The sequence below is a fragment of the Chlamydotis macqueenii genome, chromosome 6 (genome assembly GCF_036417535.1).
Source record: "Chlamydotis macqueenii isolate bChlMac1 chromosome 6, bChlMac1.mat, whole genome shotgun sequence".
In the NCBI taxonomy this organism is placed as follows: Eukaryota; Metazoa; Chordata; class Aves; order Otidiformes; family Otididae; genus Chlamydotis; species Chlamydotis macqueenii.
The window spans coordinates 7,433,342-7,450,021 of record NC_141561.1 but is presented as its reverse complement, the minus strand read 5'-3'; the positions used below and the strand labels follow the sequence as shown (position 1 = coordinate 7,450,021).

The following is a 16,680-nucleotide window of genomic DNA, read 5'->3' as shown; positions in this document are numbered from 1 at the left end:
TCACCCTTTTTGAAATGTTACCAATATTAAACAAGCAAACAATACACAAAGTTTCTTATATTAATTATGGCTACTTCAGCAAGGTATCTTTGCAAAGACAAAGAACCTAATTTCAAACTTTGCTCTTGCAAGAATACTGATTAACAACACACTGGGATATATATAACAAAGAATCCTACTAAGTCATACAGTCAGCACTTCTTGGAACTACAGAAATACTTTGGTATAATATCCTCTCTAAACTAGACAGTTCTGCTTCCTTACATGGAGGATTAAAAGCTAAAGAGAAATAGCAATCCAATACAACTATTGCTTGCTTATGGGGATAATTTAATTTTTGGTTAATTTTCAACAGCTATTTATCCAGAAAAAAACCCCAGAATCGCAGATAACTTTTTCAGAACAAACCTCTTCACTTTAAAATGCATTTTCCAATGCAAGCACTCAAAGCAGTAGCACTTCATTTCTTAAAACACTGAAAAATTTTGTTACTACTCAAACAAATTAAAACTGGTTTTCTTAACGCAGTCTTTGGAACATGTTGTACAGAGGAAGCTCGCATCTTTCTTTCAGTAGTGTGGGTGTCCTGATATTCTTGGGATTCTCACCTACTCATGTGAGTCAGTTTTATATAACGCTACAACATGTAATTTACCTCCTACTCACAAGCCAACACTTTAGCACTAACATCTTAACCAAGGGTTATTTAAGGAATCTGAACTTAGTACATTTTTATATAAAACTGCGCAAGCAGCCATTACATTTGTGTGTCAGTAATCACAGCATGCAGCCCTAAAACTAGAACAAAGAGAGCTGACTTCCTTGCAAAAACAATCAAGGTTGTTTCACCAAAAATAGAGCCCCAGAAGATTTAAGCTAGATGATACCCTTGCTCTTGAACTACACTGGGTTTTTTTTTAAAAAAAACTAAATAATAAAACACTCTCTCAATCTAACATAAGATGCACTAAATTGCCACATCTGCAGTGTTAGTGATTCTCTAAAGGAGTGTAAAAGAGAATGGTTATGCTGTCTTATGCTTTTCTCCAACACTCCTCAACATGTAACTGGAAAAAAAAAACAAAACACCTAAAATGCTTTATTAAGATTTAAAAGCTATGAGAGCACATTTGCCAACATATTCTAGTTATCTAAAATAAGCTTTGACAAAGATGTCTGGAATAACACATATCAAAGTGGTCAAGTTGAAGGTTAAGCTCAGACACTTCAATAGGTTTTTAGGATATATTAATTTAACTGCTAGCTGATAAAAATTCTAGTCAAGACGACAGCTAATAGTGGTAGTGAAAATTCTTTACCCATTCAGTCACTGGCTTCAGAGACAAACTGGTTCACCAGCTGACTCAATGCAAGAAAAATTGTCTTCAGTTAATTGGAACAGTTGGAATAACATCAACTAATTTCAACTACTGACAATCTAGGCTACAAACCTTAACCTCAGAATTAATTGGCCTGACTGAAATATCTGTGAGCAACAGTAGCTTTTCCTTAGTATGTAGTATAATGACTTTCAATGAATTTAGGTACTTCTTACTACTTTTCCAATAAACTCTGCTTTCTCAAGCAACCCTCCCCCTGCAGCGATCTGCACTGCAAGAGCTGCAGAAGAACTACTCCCTTCATGTCGTCCTCCTTTAAAGGGAGCTGAATCAGGCAACAGGGATAAGAATTACCTAGAAGAGTGTCTCATCTCTAGCCTCTTCATTTTCAACAGCTCCCAGACTCAATGTCTTTTCCCTCCAGTACCCCAAGCTCCCAAAACCAGCTTTTTGTTTTCTCCTACACTTGGTTCCTTCTCCATATCGATACTTGAAAATACTCTCATACCTCCCAAGTACTTCAAAAACAACCATCCATTCAACTGTTGACAGAATATCCCACTTTTCTGGGATATATCTCTGAACTAAGCAATTCTGCTCATCTTTTCTACATTGCTTTATCTCCTCTATTCTACCTTGTCCTCCCTTCAACACAGTACAAAGACATCATAAAGCATGTGGATTTAAATTGTTTACATAGCTACCTTTAGGGTAGTTTTCTCTTCTGCCCACATTTTTCCTTTCCTTTCAACTTCCATTAAGTAAGTCAGAATTTGACTCATACTTGTTTAAGATCTTACGTTTTCTCACTCACATTAAAGCAGCTTGTCTCACACACTCAAAACTGATCACTTTCATTCTGCCTTCTCTCTGATGCTTATAGTTAAACACACTGGTTTTCCATTGTGGATTCTCCCAGTGCAAACGTTCATTGCATACAGCTAACACTAAATGAATTTGCCCTTTCTCCATCACTGCTGATAACCTGTTACCTACGCTTGTGGTCTTTATCTCTCCTGGTTCTTCTCTTCCATTCTAACAAATTGTGACCTGCACTTCCAAAAAAATCTGTATTTTCTTCTCTATTCCTGCTGCTAAAAGTCCGCATTTAAGATCAGGCAGTTTCTCAGATTACTACCATTGCTTTTTTCTGTTCTTAAATCCTTTTGTTTTAACCCTACACAGTTCCTCTCCGGAATGACATTCTACATTCACTTACTGACAATGCATTTTTTGGTCCATCTGAATTGCTTCCCAGTTCCTCCAGCATCACTTGCAAACAAGCTTCCCTGGCCATGAAAGCTCTGCAGAATTTGGCTCAATCTCTCATTCATACTTCCTGCATCTGAACCTCATTCTGTGAGCTAGCATCTTCATTTAATCATCTCTCTCTCTCCCCCTCCTTCGACACTTCTCAGATGTGAGATGTACTCTGAAATATTATAAACCAACATCTTCAAAAAAAGGAAACATTTCTTTAAAAACACAGTATTCACAGAGCTACTTCATATTTAATTGTTGAGATGCATTAAATTAACTGTTTGGTCCTGTACATATTCATTAAATAGCCACTCCATTCTTTTTCCCCTGGGATTACTTTTCAGCATTGTTTTCTAAGCCTAGAAACAACTGCTCATCCATTATAATGCATGGTTTATGGAGTCAGATTTGTCACAAAATTATAATCACTTAATATATATAAAATGAGCTGTTGAGTATGTTGGAATAAAAGAAAGTTTCTTTCTTATTCTAGCAAGAGATTTATGCTCTGTTTCAATTATCTCTTTCAGACTACCTAACCACAATCTACTCAGACTGGAGATAGAGATCACATTTGTTGTGGTTTAACCCCAGCCCACAACTAAGTACCATGTAGCCACTCACTCACCCTCATCTTGTCTGCTTTTGATTATATCGTCTTTATGTTAAATTATGAGCTCTCCATCTTAAGATCAAATTGGTCACAAGTTTAATAACAAGAATTCAGATTAACTCCAGTCTCCCAAGAAGAGTGACACTACAACATCTGGAGTCAAAGGATATTCTGTTTGGTTCTTACACCAGTTCTACCTCCTTATCTGCAGAACAGAAGAACAACAGACAGTTGTTACATGCTTACCGGGAAACAATCAGAATGCTCACTTAGATTTTCAGCAACTTATTCAAAACAAAAATGGCCCAATATGAAAACAACTTCAAGAAAAAATTCTTTTTACAAGTGTTCTGCATAAATACTGATATCTTTCGTTCTACTAAATGGCTAAAACAGAAAAATTCACCTGATTCAGGCTATCTAGTTCAGAGTCTAGACAAAGAAAGCTTAACCTCTTCCTCAAGGTCTAAAAAACTCTATTAAAAAGACACATTTCTGCCCTCCTCCCCCAAAACACTGGACATGCAAAATATAGGGTGGGTTTTTATGTTCAGGCAGGTTGAAAGAGATACAACAAAGCAGACTCAGAACAAGGATTTCTTAGAACTTTAGATTTTTTAATTTCAAGGGGGAAAAAAAAAAAAAAAGAAAAAAAAAAAAGGTGAGTACTGTGATGCACAGATATCCAGACCCTATTTCTGTGCATTCTCATTACTCCTTCCTGATACCGTCTTGGAAAGTTAGAGAAATTAGTGCAGAAATTTGCCCAAGAATTTAAATATGACTTACATCAGAAATTCCTGTCCCTACAAAGGACTATACTGTGCCCGGAAATTCTAAACATTTCTATTTGCTTCCTACCCAGGAGCTACCTTTTCTATGAGTGAACTACTAAAACCTCAGCGGACTGTAGATACTTTACCTTTCCAGTGAGGAACTGGAGCTAGAACTTTTTAGCTGTGTTCATAAGGCTGGAGGAAATTTTGATCTGAGCCTCTGATTTTCTGGTCTGCTTTGAGGAGGGGGAGCAAATTAATTTCTATGAAGACTGATAAAGTCTTTGAACTAAAAACTCATTTTAATTCACAAAGCATTAATGCGTTTCTCCTGTGTAGCCTGCTAGAGATCAGACACACAGTCAGTGGCAAAAAAAAAAAGTCCTATTTTGAAGTGCAGCCAACTAACTCGTTATTATAATAGGGGACACTTGCACGCCATTCTTTAATGAGCTCACTATCACAATGATTCTCTGTAGCATACTATCCAAAACAACATTAAACACTACAACTTTTTCTTACTCTAGAAAATGACTGCCTAGCAAAACAAATACCCTTTCACTAAAACTGATAGCTTTTAACGCCAGGTATAAACTCCAAGTATCATGTTACTGCCATCCACTGTCATTTACCGCTTTTTGTCCTGTGTCTATACTCAATAACCAACATTAAGTCAGCAGGTATGGGAAACTAAAAATCACATGCTCCAGAACAAACAAATATAAGTTAATATATTACCTCTAAAATGTACAAAGGTACCATTAAAGAGCAAAACTTACCTATAAACAGTAGAGTAAAATACAAATCCTGGTGAATGTATCAATAAGCATTTCAATATTTAGATAAATTTGTATTAAAAAAAAATTTTTTTTCTCCTACAAAATTGAAGTTACAATGTTAATGCACTTGAACCTTATGTAAGGAAGTGAGAAGAAAACACAGCAGGAAACTAGATTACCCCTGTAAAATAGTTTGAACATACAATTACAATGGAAAAGCTTATTTCATGAGCGATAAATATCTCCAAGTCCTCTTTCGCATCCACAAGCAAGACAGCTTAAACAAATTGTTCTGCCAGCATTTCTAGAAAAAAAAAAAAAAAGGATATCTGTGTGTCTGAAGGCATCTTTTTCAGATACTGTCAACAAGGCAAGGAATGCTAAACAACAACGTTGTCCTGGAAGGGAAAAGTCTGTTGCTTTCTACTTAAGAGACAGTTTAAAGCACATATAAATAAATAAATACAGATTAATACTGCTTTTAAAAGTAACTTATACTTTTCCTGAAAGAAAAGCATAAAAATAAATCAGTATTCAAGAACAGAACTTGTGTGCACCCATCTTTTCTGCACATCAATGTTTGAGGTTATAAATAAAGAGCAAACACTGTTTCCATGCCTAGGTGTCTATTCCCAAGTACACTTCTGAAGAATAATCTCCAGTAAGGAATAAGCAGCCATGCCATTATTTACCTTTAAGGCATGTCTGGGAGCTGAAACCTATCTTGGCATACGTTGAACTACTCATTATCTTCTTGGCTCTAGAATTATTATTTCCTAAAAAAGTGTTAGGCAGTCTCTGTTAGTTTAGATGATGCCTTTGGAGCATCTACTGAAAAAGGTTTTGATTTACTTGCTAAGGAATCAAAAGCACAAATCAGAACAGCATATTGATTTATGCTCCAGGAAAAAAACAAGGGAATTAATAGCCTACCCACAGACCCTACCAAGCAAGAAATAAAAGTTTGTTCTAATAAGTCCCTTTTCACACTGGGTGCTTGTCTAACCTAAGATAACATTAATTGCGTCTCTTCAGCCAACAATTTTTCTTCACCAGTTTCGTGCCACTACAGCAAAGCAGGGATTAAGTGATGACTACAAAGGGAGTGCATAGCCTGAGGAAGAGAAGAAAGAAGAGCTGGGATGCACAAACTGCAAGTCCTGTGTTTATATATTTTTAAAACTAGAAAAGACACTTTTATGGAAAAGTACCAGACCCTGCTAAAATATACCACTGAGAACACTGAAAGAAGGCTTAAATCATTACGGAGCACATAAAAGGGAAAGATTTGGGTGAGTCAAGGGCTGACAAACGAATAAGACTATACAGCTACAAGCAGCAGAAGGTCTTGTTCTCTGTTTTGGGACAGAAAAAAAAATTAGATCTGCCTGAGCAAGGGATAGATTTTAAAAAATACTCCTCAGGAAAGCTTGACTTAATAAATTTTACTGTATATAGAGGCTGGCTGAGAGTGGGCACACAATTCTTCAATTTGACCCACTTAACATACAGAATTTGCTATGAATGAGATTTCTTGCAATCATGATGAAAATCCTTTCATACACAGGCCACAGTAAAATCATCAGTGCCATATTACCCAACATCCTTTTGTTAAAGCAGGGTTTCAAGAAAACAAAGCAACATAAATCCCATAATCCTAGCGAAAATAATATCATTCTCTCCTTGACAGAGGGTCATTAGCCTAGATATTCCCAATCCTTTTAGATACTTCTTGCTGGCAATTGTTACTTTTCAAACAAAAAGAAGAAATAAATATCTGATTACAATTCATCTAGTCATACAGTTAAGCTGCTTCCTGAGGAACTTCTATATTATATAATAGGCTGCAAAAGATTATGCTACTTTCAGATATATCCACCAGCCTACACTAATTAACATTAAAGAAGTTATACACATCTAATGTCTTCTTATTTCACTATTCGTATACACAAATGCACCTCAATTGCACACTATATAAACCTCGCTTCCCTTTATTAGAATCAGATCAACTGCCTAGTCTGGCAGAATAAGATAGATTGCTTGCTTTATTCCCTGAAGAAGATAACAACGTTATAATTGTTGAAGGTTTTCAGCCAAGTGAATAGAATAAAGTGAAAATCTTCATAGGAAATGTTAATTGATCAAAAGTTCCATATAATTGCAATAACTGATTATAAACATTTCCCTTCCAATTTTTCACCCTTTAGAGAAAAAGATGTAAATTTATTTTCTCCTGAAAAAAAATCGCAAACTTTAGCAAGCAACTCCCTCGGACCCTAAGTCTCTTAGCAAGACGATAAAATGATCAGAAACTAACTTAATTCTTCTTTAAAACCTAAGGTAAAATAATTTCATTTGTGCCAGACCTCTAAAATGTTATAACTTTTCAAAATAACAGCGTGCAGTAGTTTCATGGCTTTAGGTTGCAATTGCCTAAGTGTTCTAAAATTTATAAACATGGAAATAGCATTTCCTTTCCCTCATCTTTGCCCCTGTAACTCAGTAACAGGCTCTGACTCAGCAAAATATTTCCAGCCTCTGCTGCATAAACTATTTTTCTGATTTATCAGGTACTTAATTGTTGAATGTCTACTCTATCAGTTGCTGCACTTGCTAACGGAGCACTCTGCAAGGCTTCTTCTTGCTCTGCTGTTGCAGCTCAGTGAGTTCCAGAACACCCTGATTACATGCCAGAACTGTACCAAGTTTAAAATAGAATACCACACAGATGCATCAAGATCTGTTAGTCATTCTCTTAGCAGCTCTACCATACCATTAAGAACTAAAGAAACAAATGTGAATTAACTTATTTTAAGAACTCTCTATTATCATGACAAAAAGGATGGTCCTACTGATATCAACCTCCTCTTACACGAAGAGATGTTTGATACTACAATCCTCTTTTGCATAACACATTATTAAACATTTCTTCATCCTCTGGGGAAAAACCGAAACAATCCCTCATTTTAAACCATGTTACTTTATAGTTTACAAAAAAAATTCTGTAACATAACTCACCTAAGAGCTGCTGCTGTTGCACGGCCTTTGTAAAAATTAATTTACATTTACCTAAAATAATTATTTTTAGCATACGACACAATAAGGATTTTACCTGCCACTTCTCTGAAGTGCAAATAGGATGCCTTTCTCCTGAAAAGGAAGTAGTTTCTTTCTCATTCTTTCAGGTAGAAAGGACAGCTTCGCATCAACAGTTTTTGAATAAGAAGCTTCAAGTGTAGGTGTTTCCTGGAATGTACTAGCCATGTTGATCCTAAGGGAAACAAAAGCAAAAAAAGACGTTTTACTTAAAAGACAGGTCTGCAATACATTACAGAATAAAGCTTCCTGGAACAATAATCATCACTCCATCTTGAAATATCCAGTATCTATACAACTATTCTCAAGTCTTGAGAATTCTCCCTAGAAAGCATAGAATAATGCAGATAATGGAGGAAGACCACCCCCTCAGTATCAATAAAATATTTGAACTATTCCAGTATAAAGAGGTCAGCATGTATCACTTCCTCAACACTATGAACACTATGAAATAGTTACTTAAGCAAGTTCCTTATTCATGGATCACAGTTACTGGCCGTTCATATACAGATAACTTGTAGACATTGAAATCTAACTCTTTTAGTAACGATTTTTCAGAAAAGTCACAGAAAAAATGTTATTTAACCTTCTGATGATGGAACTAACAGTCCTCTAAAACTTTTAATCCTATGAATCAAATCAGGAAAAAAAGGGCAAAATATGCCCAGTTGGCGGGGTCTGGGGAAGTGAGGAGCTTTAATATCCCTCAGAAAGAAACAATCCTAAACCACACAATTAATCAATTAAAATTTTCATACTATGCTTCAGACTGAAAATGTGGATTCTTCATTCATTTTTGTCCACAGGGACAGAGTCAGAGAAGAAATAATAGCTTTTGTTCTCTTATAACTTCAATAGACTTTAAACAAACAAACGGTTAAAAAGTTCAGTAGCAGTGCACTAACATGAGGAAAGCAACAAACCTTTACATCACAAGCATTACCTAATAATTTTAGATTCATGGCCAGTTTGAGGAGCAGGATTATCTTAATGATTATAGGAGGAAAGAATATCAGCCAAAATATGCTTCCTGTATTGTTAACAGGAGACATCGTACCATCAGGCTTGATAGCAAAGTTCTGAACATGTTGCACTCAGATTTTTTTGATATTGACATATAAGTCAGATATGATCTGGTGGGATGAACTGTCTTATTCACAAGAAGAAATGTGCTGAGCTAAATAGTCATTCACTTCAAGGATCTACAGGACTAAGAAACCTGGTTTTCTACACTGACTGGTTACAAAGTAAGATAGACCTGGGGACAACGAAAATGGTTAAAGTAATCAACATAATAAAGCATGATCATGCAAAAGAGTTTGCAACATTTTCCTTATATTGTCACGGAGTACAGGCGAGGAGGTAAACCAAACAGATTGATTCAGATGAAGCTATATCCCACAGTGAAAGAACAGCACCTCTATATTCATAAAGAATTCAACTCATGAAATTTTAGCTACAAAACTTGATGTACAGTCTTCCAGCTGAAATCACATTCTTTTTAGCAAAGAGAATCTAGCTACAACTGCAGTATATCTATGCATACATAGCGTAAGTTAAAAGAGACCGGGCTTTTGTTCCACCGCAACTATACAAACATCTTCTAACACTCCATCTTCCACGGGCCTATGTTAGACTAAAACTGAGAAATCCTTCCATTGGGTTGAGAGAGGAGTTCCTGTTGAAAGTTTTCCAAGGCCGTTGGAAGTCCCTGGCCCCGGAGAGCCCCTCTCCATGGTGCTTATCCCGGGACGCGGTGCATGGAGCCCCTGGCCGTGGTGCTGCTAGATGGGGAGCAGAATGTAGGAGTGAGATTCGCTGACCCCCACCCTCTACACCTCTCAGTGCCGAGCCGGCCAGGGTCCGGCTTGCTTGACAGGTAATATTGTAATAAAATCAGGGAGAGTAAAAGAAAAACGGAAAGAATAGAGGACTAGAGAGCACTGCAAAAAATCAGTTATCAGGAATTTGCCACTTCTGGAGGGAAAAAAAAGTGTCATTGTCAATACTGTTGACAAAAATGTCCATAACTGGACAAAAAAAAAAGTCTCAAACCAAATTCAAAAAAAGGACCACTCCCTCTCAAAAAATAAAATGAAATAAAATAAATAAGGACCCCATTGTTCCAGAATTCCACTAAAGTGTCATAGAATCTTAAAAAAATGAGGTTTTTTGAAGCATCATGTCACTGGCATCAGCAATCAGGCTAATGATATTCAGAGAGATGGAAAATGAGTAAGTGCTTTTATTGGTTATATGACAAATTATAGGCATACCTATCAAGATACTCATCACAAGTATTCATAGAACTGAAAAGAAAATGCTGAAAATAAGCCTATGGTCAAGTTCCATGACACTCTCATTGTGAAAGAATTGAACAGGGTAACATCGGAGAACTTCTGTGCATACCTTCTTGGGCATCTATTACTACTTCTACACTGAAGCAGTGTGTAACCACAACCATTTTGACGTACCATTCTGCTGGACAATGAGGGGGAAAAAAAGGGAATTTAAATTTAAATTATGAAGCAACACTCAAAGTTGAGGCATAAGAATTGTATTTACCATTACTACAGATTTTCCTCTATTTTGTATTAAATTACTTAGCTGCTAGGGAATCTATTTTAAGAAGCATAGTTTTGAAGAGTTATTTTTTTTCCCCACATATAAAGCCCTAGAAATATTATTGCACATGTATAAAAACAACAATCCTAACTGGAATCATAGATAGGTGTGTGCACACATATACACACACACTTAAGGACTTCTGTATAAACACAGTTTCAACCTTGTCTCAAAAACATGTAACTGAAGGGTCTGAACACCCGATGGTACTCTTGAGATGAATGCAAGTGATTCACACAGCAGTAAGAACTCCATGGCTGGAGAAAGGCTGCTGTTGTGCTTCAAATAGCACAATCAAGGTACAGAAAGCCCAGTTATTTCTTTGTTACTATCAGCAGAAAGGCAGGATCTTTTCTCCCTACCCTAGATTCATATCAGGTCATGCACTCAAGATGCTAACCTAACAAGAGACAAGCCAGTGCTGCTAAACATCCTCCTGATACAGACTTCTTTCTGACTAAAGACTTCTAGAATATAATCTGTCCAAAGATAAAGAGGGATACCTTTTGAATATCAATGAAATAGCCAGTTATAGAGAAAGGAAATCTAGATTTCTTTTGCAAATCAGACATTGTGTGTCACCTACGTGTGATTGCACTAATAACTGTGCCCCTCCTCATTTTTATAAGCGGAATCTCTCTCATATATTTAAATAAATAATATTCTTGTACCTTGGGCCTCTGGAACATTCAATAGCAGATAATAGTACTATGATCAGTATCAAAGCTCTTTGATTCATGTCCATCAGTGAACTCTACTCAACAGAAGGACAGCCTCTGGCTTGCCCTGTACACCCAAGAGATGTATTTCACAGAAAAGAAGCCATAAAGCTCTGTTTAATACTCACTTGATCTCTCAGTTGGGCAAACAGAAACATTTCAGCTCTAACTGTTGAGAAAGCTATCAGAATTACTTCAATAGTTCTATCACAATATTTTCCACAAAAATTTTTTTTTTTTTTCATTAAAAGTTGATTAAGATACTTCAAGACTGCTGGCAAAAACAAACACTAAACATTTATGCAGAGCCAGCCTTAAACAAGTATGCTGCAGGATTGGTGGACCCATCAAAATTGTTCAACACGCAGTTCTGTGATTCACCCCTGAAGAAAATTTCTGACTCATTTTCTGTGACGATTTTCCATTCTAGAAAAGCAGGGAAGATGATTTACATCTGATAGCTTGTTGTGAGTGACAATATGAGAATGAAATGTTCACATAACTTTCTGTTGAACTAGATTATGACAAGATTCTTTCACTGAAACATTGAATAAAAATCACGCAGTTTTAGAAGTATAAATCTGAATTAGAAGAGGCACATATGATTCATCAGTACATAACAATACTACCATAAAAAAAATGTTTCTGGATCAGTCACTAATAAGGTTAAAATTGACTTTGCTGATCTATCTTAAAAAGCAGCAACACAGAAAGCACTACCAGATATATACAAGTTTTTATTTTTTTTTTCCTCTAGGTGAATAATTAAAGAAATTAACAACAAATAATTACAGAATAGGTGAATAATTAGAGAAGCCCACACGCAGTGAACAATGACTACTATAAAAACATATACAATGACTAGTGTGAGCACAAGGCAAGACAGCAATATCAATTGTGCATTACTAATTGTGCATTACATTAACCTTTCAAACACTGCTCCTTGGAAAGGTGAAGTAGTGTGCATAATTACATTACCCCTCCTAATTACCAATTTTACACTCCAGTTCTTCACATTTACCTTATCTACTCTATTATTTTAACTTGGCCTACAAGCTTTCAAAGATGGACTCTGCTATCTGCTGTGCATATACAACCTACCACTCTCACAATTGTTTACTATGGAGTTCATGGCAAGTAAAAGATACCTCAAGTGAAATACCTGATGCTCGAGATATGATTACCTGAGAACATGCACTTCAGAATGACGTTTTAAGAACCTAGGTAACTGAAATGCACCTTTAAAAAAAAAAAAAAAAAACCAAAAAACATTTACATAGTTCTTCCCCAGCCTTTCAAGTTTATTTCAATTATTGTGCACTCTTTAATGATCATCCAAAGAAACGTATCCTGAAGACTCAAAGAACTCTGTCATGATTTCTGAATGAACATCAGTGATAAAAATCCATATTCAGTCTACATTCATACCTGCAGCACTATTTTGTAATATCCAAAGCTACAGAAGGCACTATGAAAGGTATATTGACCCTATTAAAGATTTATTTTGGTTGTGTAGAAAATGAGAATGAACAGTGATGAAATAATTCCACCAAACTGCCTTTTATTGATTTGATAAAGTAATAATTTTACTGAGAATTGATGTCTCACTTTTGTATAACGACTTTGGCAGTGGTGGTCATTTATATTTTGTTTTGAGACAGATGAACTATGTACACCACTGTAATAGTGTCAACAAATTAAAATAGCTTTTCTAAAAAAAAAAAAAAAAAATTAGCAGTGTAGCAGAAGACCAGTTTGTGTCTGCTGCCTTACCCATTGTAGATTTGGAAGCTCTAATAAGAGAGAGAAAGACTAGTGTACATTTTTTCCAACTACAATTTTTCATTTGTTTCTGTGTCCTTAATATGTTGTAATATGCATCCCACCAACCTTCCCACACTTCTAGATCACAAGCTCTGGAACTTCAGTTTTCCTAGACAAAACAGACCTAAAAGTTTTGGTGTGGAAACCTAACTTTTCACTCAGGGAGTTCATTCAGCCACAGAAGTTCTATGAGTAAAAAAATAAAAAGAAAAACTGTACAGTATTTTCTCAAGCGTTTTAAAAGAAATCAAGGATGAAATAGCTGAATTACTAAACCCAGTAACATTTCATCTAAAATTTGCTCAGGACTAGCCAGTGATAAGTGATCCCGACTTTTAAAAGCCTGAATGGGGAAGACTCATGGAACAGCATGATTCATTCATAGGGCATAAAAATCAACAAAAATTATGAAGTACAGAACTTGTGAACACTAGGATAAATGCATCTATTTGGTGGGAGTCAACATGGCTTTTGTAAAGGAGAGTCTTACCTTTCAAGTCTACTGAAGTTGTTTTGAAGGGGATCTACAACAACGTATCTATAAACTGGTTGATGCAGTCCAGTTTCCACTATTTTTCAACATTAATTAAATTAAAACAGAATATGTTTTATAAACATATTAGTACAGTAATTACAATTTCCAGGAAAACTTCTGAGAGAGTGCCTGAAACTGTTAAGGAAACTGAACTGTCGTATGAAAAAAAGTTGTTGTTTTGGTTTGGTTTTTGGTTTTTTTTTTGTTTTTTTTTTTGTTTTTTTAATACAAGCAAGTAGACTGTTCATACATGAGAGAAACACCATCAGCAATATTTGAAAGAAATCTGCTCCAACTTCTACTACGTTCAATGAATTAATAAATGAGCTGGAAAAGTAAGCAACCACTGAGGGATGAGGGCAGTGTAAATACTAGTAAATTAAAACAAAACCATTTTATTAAAAATTCTGGAATTCCTTGTGTTACTGCTGCTGCTACACTGCATTTCACAACAGACATCCTTCCGGAGGCATGTATTGACACTCAGCTTATTGAGGACATTACCCCAGGTGATATGTTTCTTTATTGGAAGTCTGGGTACAAGACTGATGAGAACTTAGAGGTCTATTTAGGTTTTGCAATAGCTGTTTGTCAACACGACCTGATATCACAATCCAAACCCACTATTTATTCTTACAGGCCACTAAGCATGGCCTTATAATGCAGCTCAGTAGCAGGCGCTTAAACCAAACAAGTATTTCCATCAAGCACTTGCTTCATAAATTTCCTCTTGATGGTCCTAACTGCTGCACAACTCTATGTTCAAGGGAATTTAGGACTCTAAGAAAACCACAGGACCTCGGCTGATTGATTCATCAACCACTTTTCCACCAGTGGAACAATAAAGAATTTAAACACTACTCAAGTTACTAGAACACAGCATTTTAAAAAACGCTACAAGAAAAGACCTTCACACAAAGGACAGCACAAAGCTCTGTAGCACACAACAGTGTTTCCACAGGCCAGTGTACTCGGCTTGAGGAAAACAGACAGCTTAATACCTACCTAGGGGCAATTTTTTTTTTTTTTTTTTTTACTTATGCAATTCCCTGCATGCAGCAGTGTCCTGCAATACCAGAACTACCTGAGCACATGCTGGGACAACCCAGCAGCAGCCAGGGCGAGTGGAACTAGCGAGACCTTCTGGCACAGACGCGGCCTGAGAAATAACAGGAACCACCTGGAAGCTCGTTCCTTTGCAAGTAGCAACTCCCACCTAGGGTAGCCCCCGGGGTGCTTCCTGCGCAAGCCCTCAGCTCCGCGGAGCCGGCCCGCGCTCTCGGCCCGACCTCCACCCGTAAGGCGGGGCCTAGGCCGCCCCTCACAACCGCCCCCCACCTCCTTCCAGGCCGCTGCACATCACCCCCCAGCGCAACCGCAGCGAGCGGGCTGGAAACGGCCCCTCCTGCTTCCCGCTCCCCGCAGGAGCCGCTCGCCCGGGCCTCGCCGCGCCACTCACGGCTCTGGCCGCCGTCACCGCCGCCTCGCACCTTCGCGGGCTCTGCGCTCAAACCGCCGCCACCCGGAAATGACGCGACACCTACCGGGGCGGAGGGGGGGGGGGGGGGGGGGAGAATGATGAGCGCACGCGCGCGCACGCACCCGCGCGCTTCCCGCCGCCCGCGCGGCGCTTCCGGGCTCGGAGACCGTTTTTTCTTTTATGTTTTCTGCCCCCGCCCCCCCCCCCCCGGCTCCGCTTCCCCAGGAGCGGGTTAAACGGCAGGTTGCTGCCCGGCCGTGCCTTGTACCGGCCCCTGCTTGGCTCGGATGGTGCGCGGGGCAGAGAGGGAGGGGAGGGGAGAGGAGAGGAGAGGAGAGGAGAGGAGAGGAGAGGAGAGGAGAGGAGAGGAGAGGAGAGGAGAGGAGAGGAGAGGAGAGCGGCGCGGTTACCTCACGGCAGAGGCCGCCCGGAGAGGGTGGCAGGCACAGGGCCGCGGGGCCCGCGGGACGGAAAGAGCGGCTGAGGGATGGAGCCACGGCGAGGGGCCCGGATGGGCGAAGGGGTGCGCGGCCAAGCCGGGAGTACAGCTCCCAGCCTGGCCCGACGCGGCCGGGGGCGGGGCGGGCTCTTTGGTGCGCCTGCCGGGAGGACGAGTGGGGGGCTCCCGGCGGGGTTGGGATGCAGCTGCGGTGGACAGAGCGCACTGCAGGCGGCGGTGGGCCCACCCGGGAGCGTTACAGTGAAGGCAGGGCCGCCGCCGGCCGGGGGAGGGGGCAGGCGGGTTGTCATGAGCCGCGGGAGCGGTCCGTCTGCGCGCCGCCGTGCTGCCAGTGGCCGTCGCCCACAGTAGGCGGGCGCAGCGGTGCCGGTCTCCAAGCCAAGACGGAAGTTCTTGTTGGTGGCCACGGCCGTCCGTTAAGGCAGCGGCGCCTTGCTATTGGCCGCTCTCTTCCGGGCGGGCTTGCGACCGCGTAAGCTCTGAGAGGAGCCACTCACCGGCAGCCCCGGGGGAGGTCGTCGCGCCGCTAATTGGCCCGCGCGGCCGTTAATCATTAGCTTTCCGCGCGGCTATTGGTGGCGGTGGAGTGGCGGGGCGGGCCTTTTTCCCCGCCGCGGCAGCAGGAGGAACCCGGGCGGCTGTCGGGGCTGGCGATGGGGTTAAGCGCCCCTCGTGCGTGAGCCTGCCGCCGCGCCGGCCCCAGCCCGCCGGCCGCGCCGCCGCGGTAAGGAGCCCGCCGCCCCGCCAGGGAAGGCTCCCCTGCGGGCGGGGAGAGGGGGGGTGACGGGGCCGAGCGCTCCGCGGGGGCGGGGGAGGGGGGCCGGCCGCGCCCGCAGTGCGGAGAGCGGGGGGCAGCCGCTGAGGGAGGGCGGGCCCGCGCGGGGGAGGGGCGCCTGGCGCGGCCGTTGGGGCCGGCTGGCGGCGGGGGCCGCTGCACCTGCACGGGGCCGGGGGGCGGGGGGGGGGGGGTCCCGGTCCGATGGGAAGAGGCTGGCCCCGCTTCCCTTCCCTAATATAGGCAGGGCCGGCCGCCGGCGGAGCGGGGCACGGCACGGCACGGCGGCCTGGAGCTGAGCTCCCGCGCCACCTCGCTGTGGGGCCGCCGGTGGGCCCCGGGGCCGTGTCCTCGGGCCGCCGCCCCGGCCTGGCTGGGCTCTGTCCCGGCCGCGCTGT

The 16,680-nt window shown here is 40.7% G+C and overlaps 1 protein-coding gene across 4 annotated transcripts in view; it reads right to left on the bottom strand.

The window, feature by feature from the left end:
• The window catches only part of ZRANB3 (zinc finger RANBP2-type containing 3), a 48,866-nt gene extending 33,802 nt beyond the window's left edge, over positions 1 to 15,064 (bottom strand). For 3 of the 4 annotated variants that reach the window (XM_086751123.1, XM_086751121.1, XM_086751122.1), the window contains exons 1-2: positions 15,027 to 15,064; positions 7,881 to 8,039 (exon numbers count right to left, since the gene is read on the bottom strand). In XM_086751123.1, the coding sequence (XP_086607249.1) occupies positions 7,881 to 8,032 (152 nt within the window). In that variant the 5' untranslated portion in view covers positions 8,033 to 8,039; positions 15,027 to 15,064. Of the gene's footprint in view, positions 1 to 7,880; positions 8,040 to 15,026 lie in introns of those variants that run through there. The other variant, XM_086751124.1, reaches the window with a different exon arrangement.
• Positions 15,065 to 16,680: the final 1,616 nt, after the last annotated feature.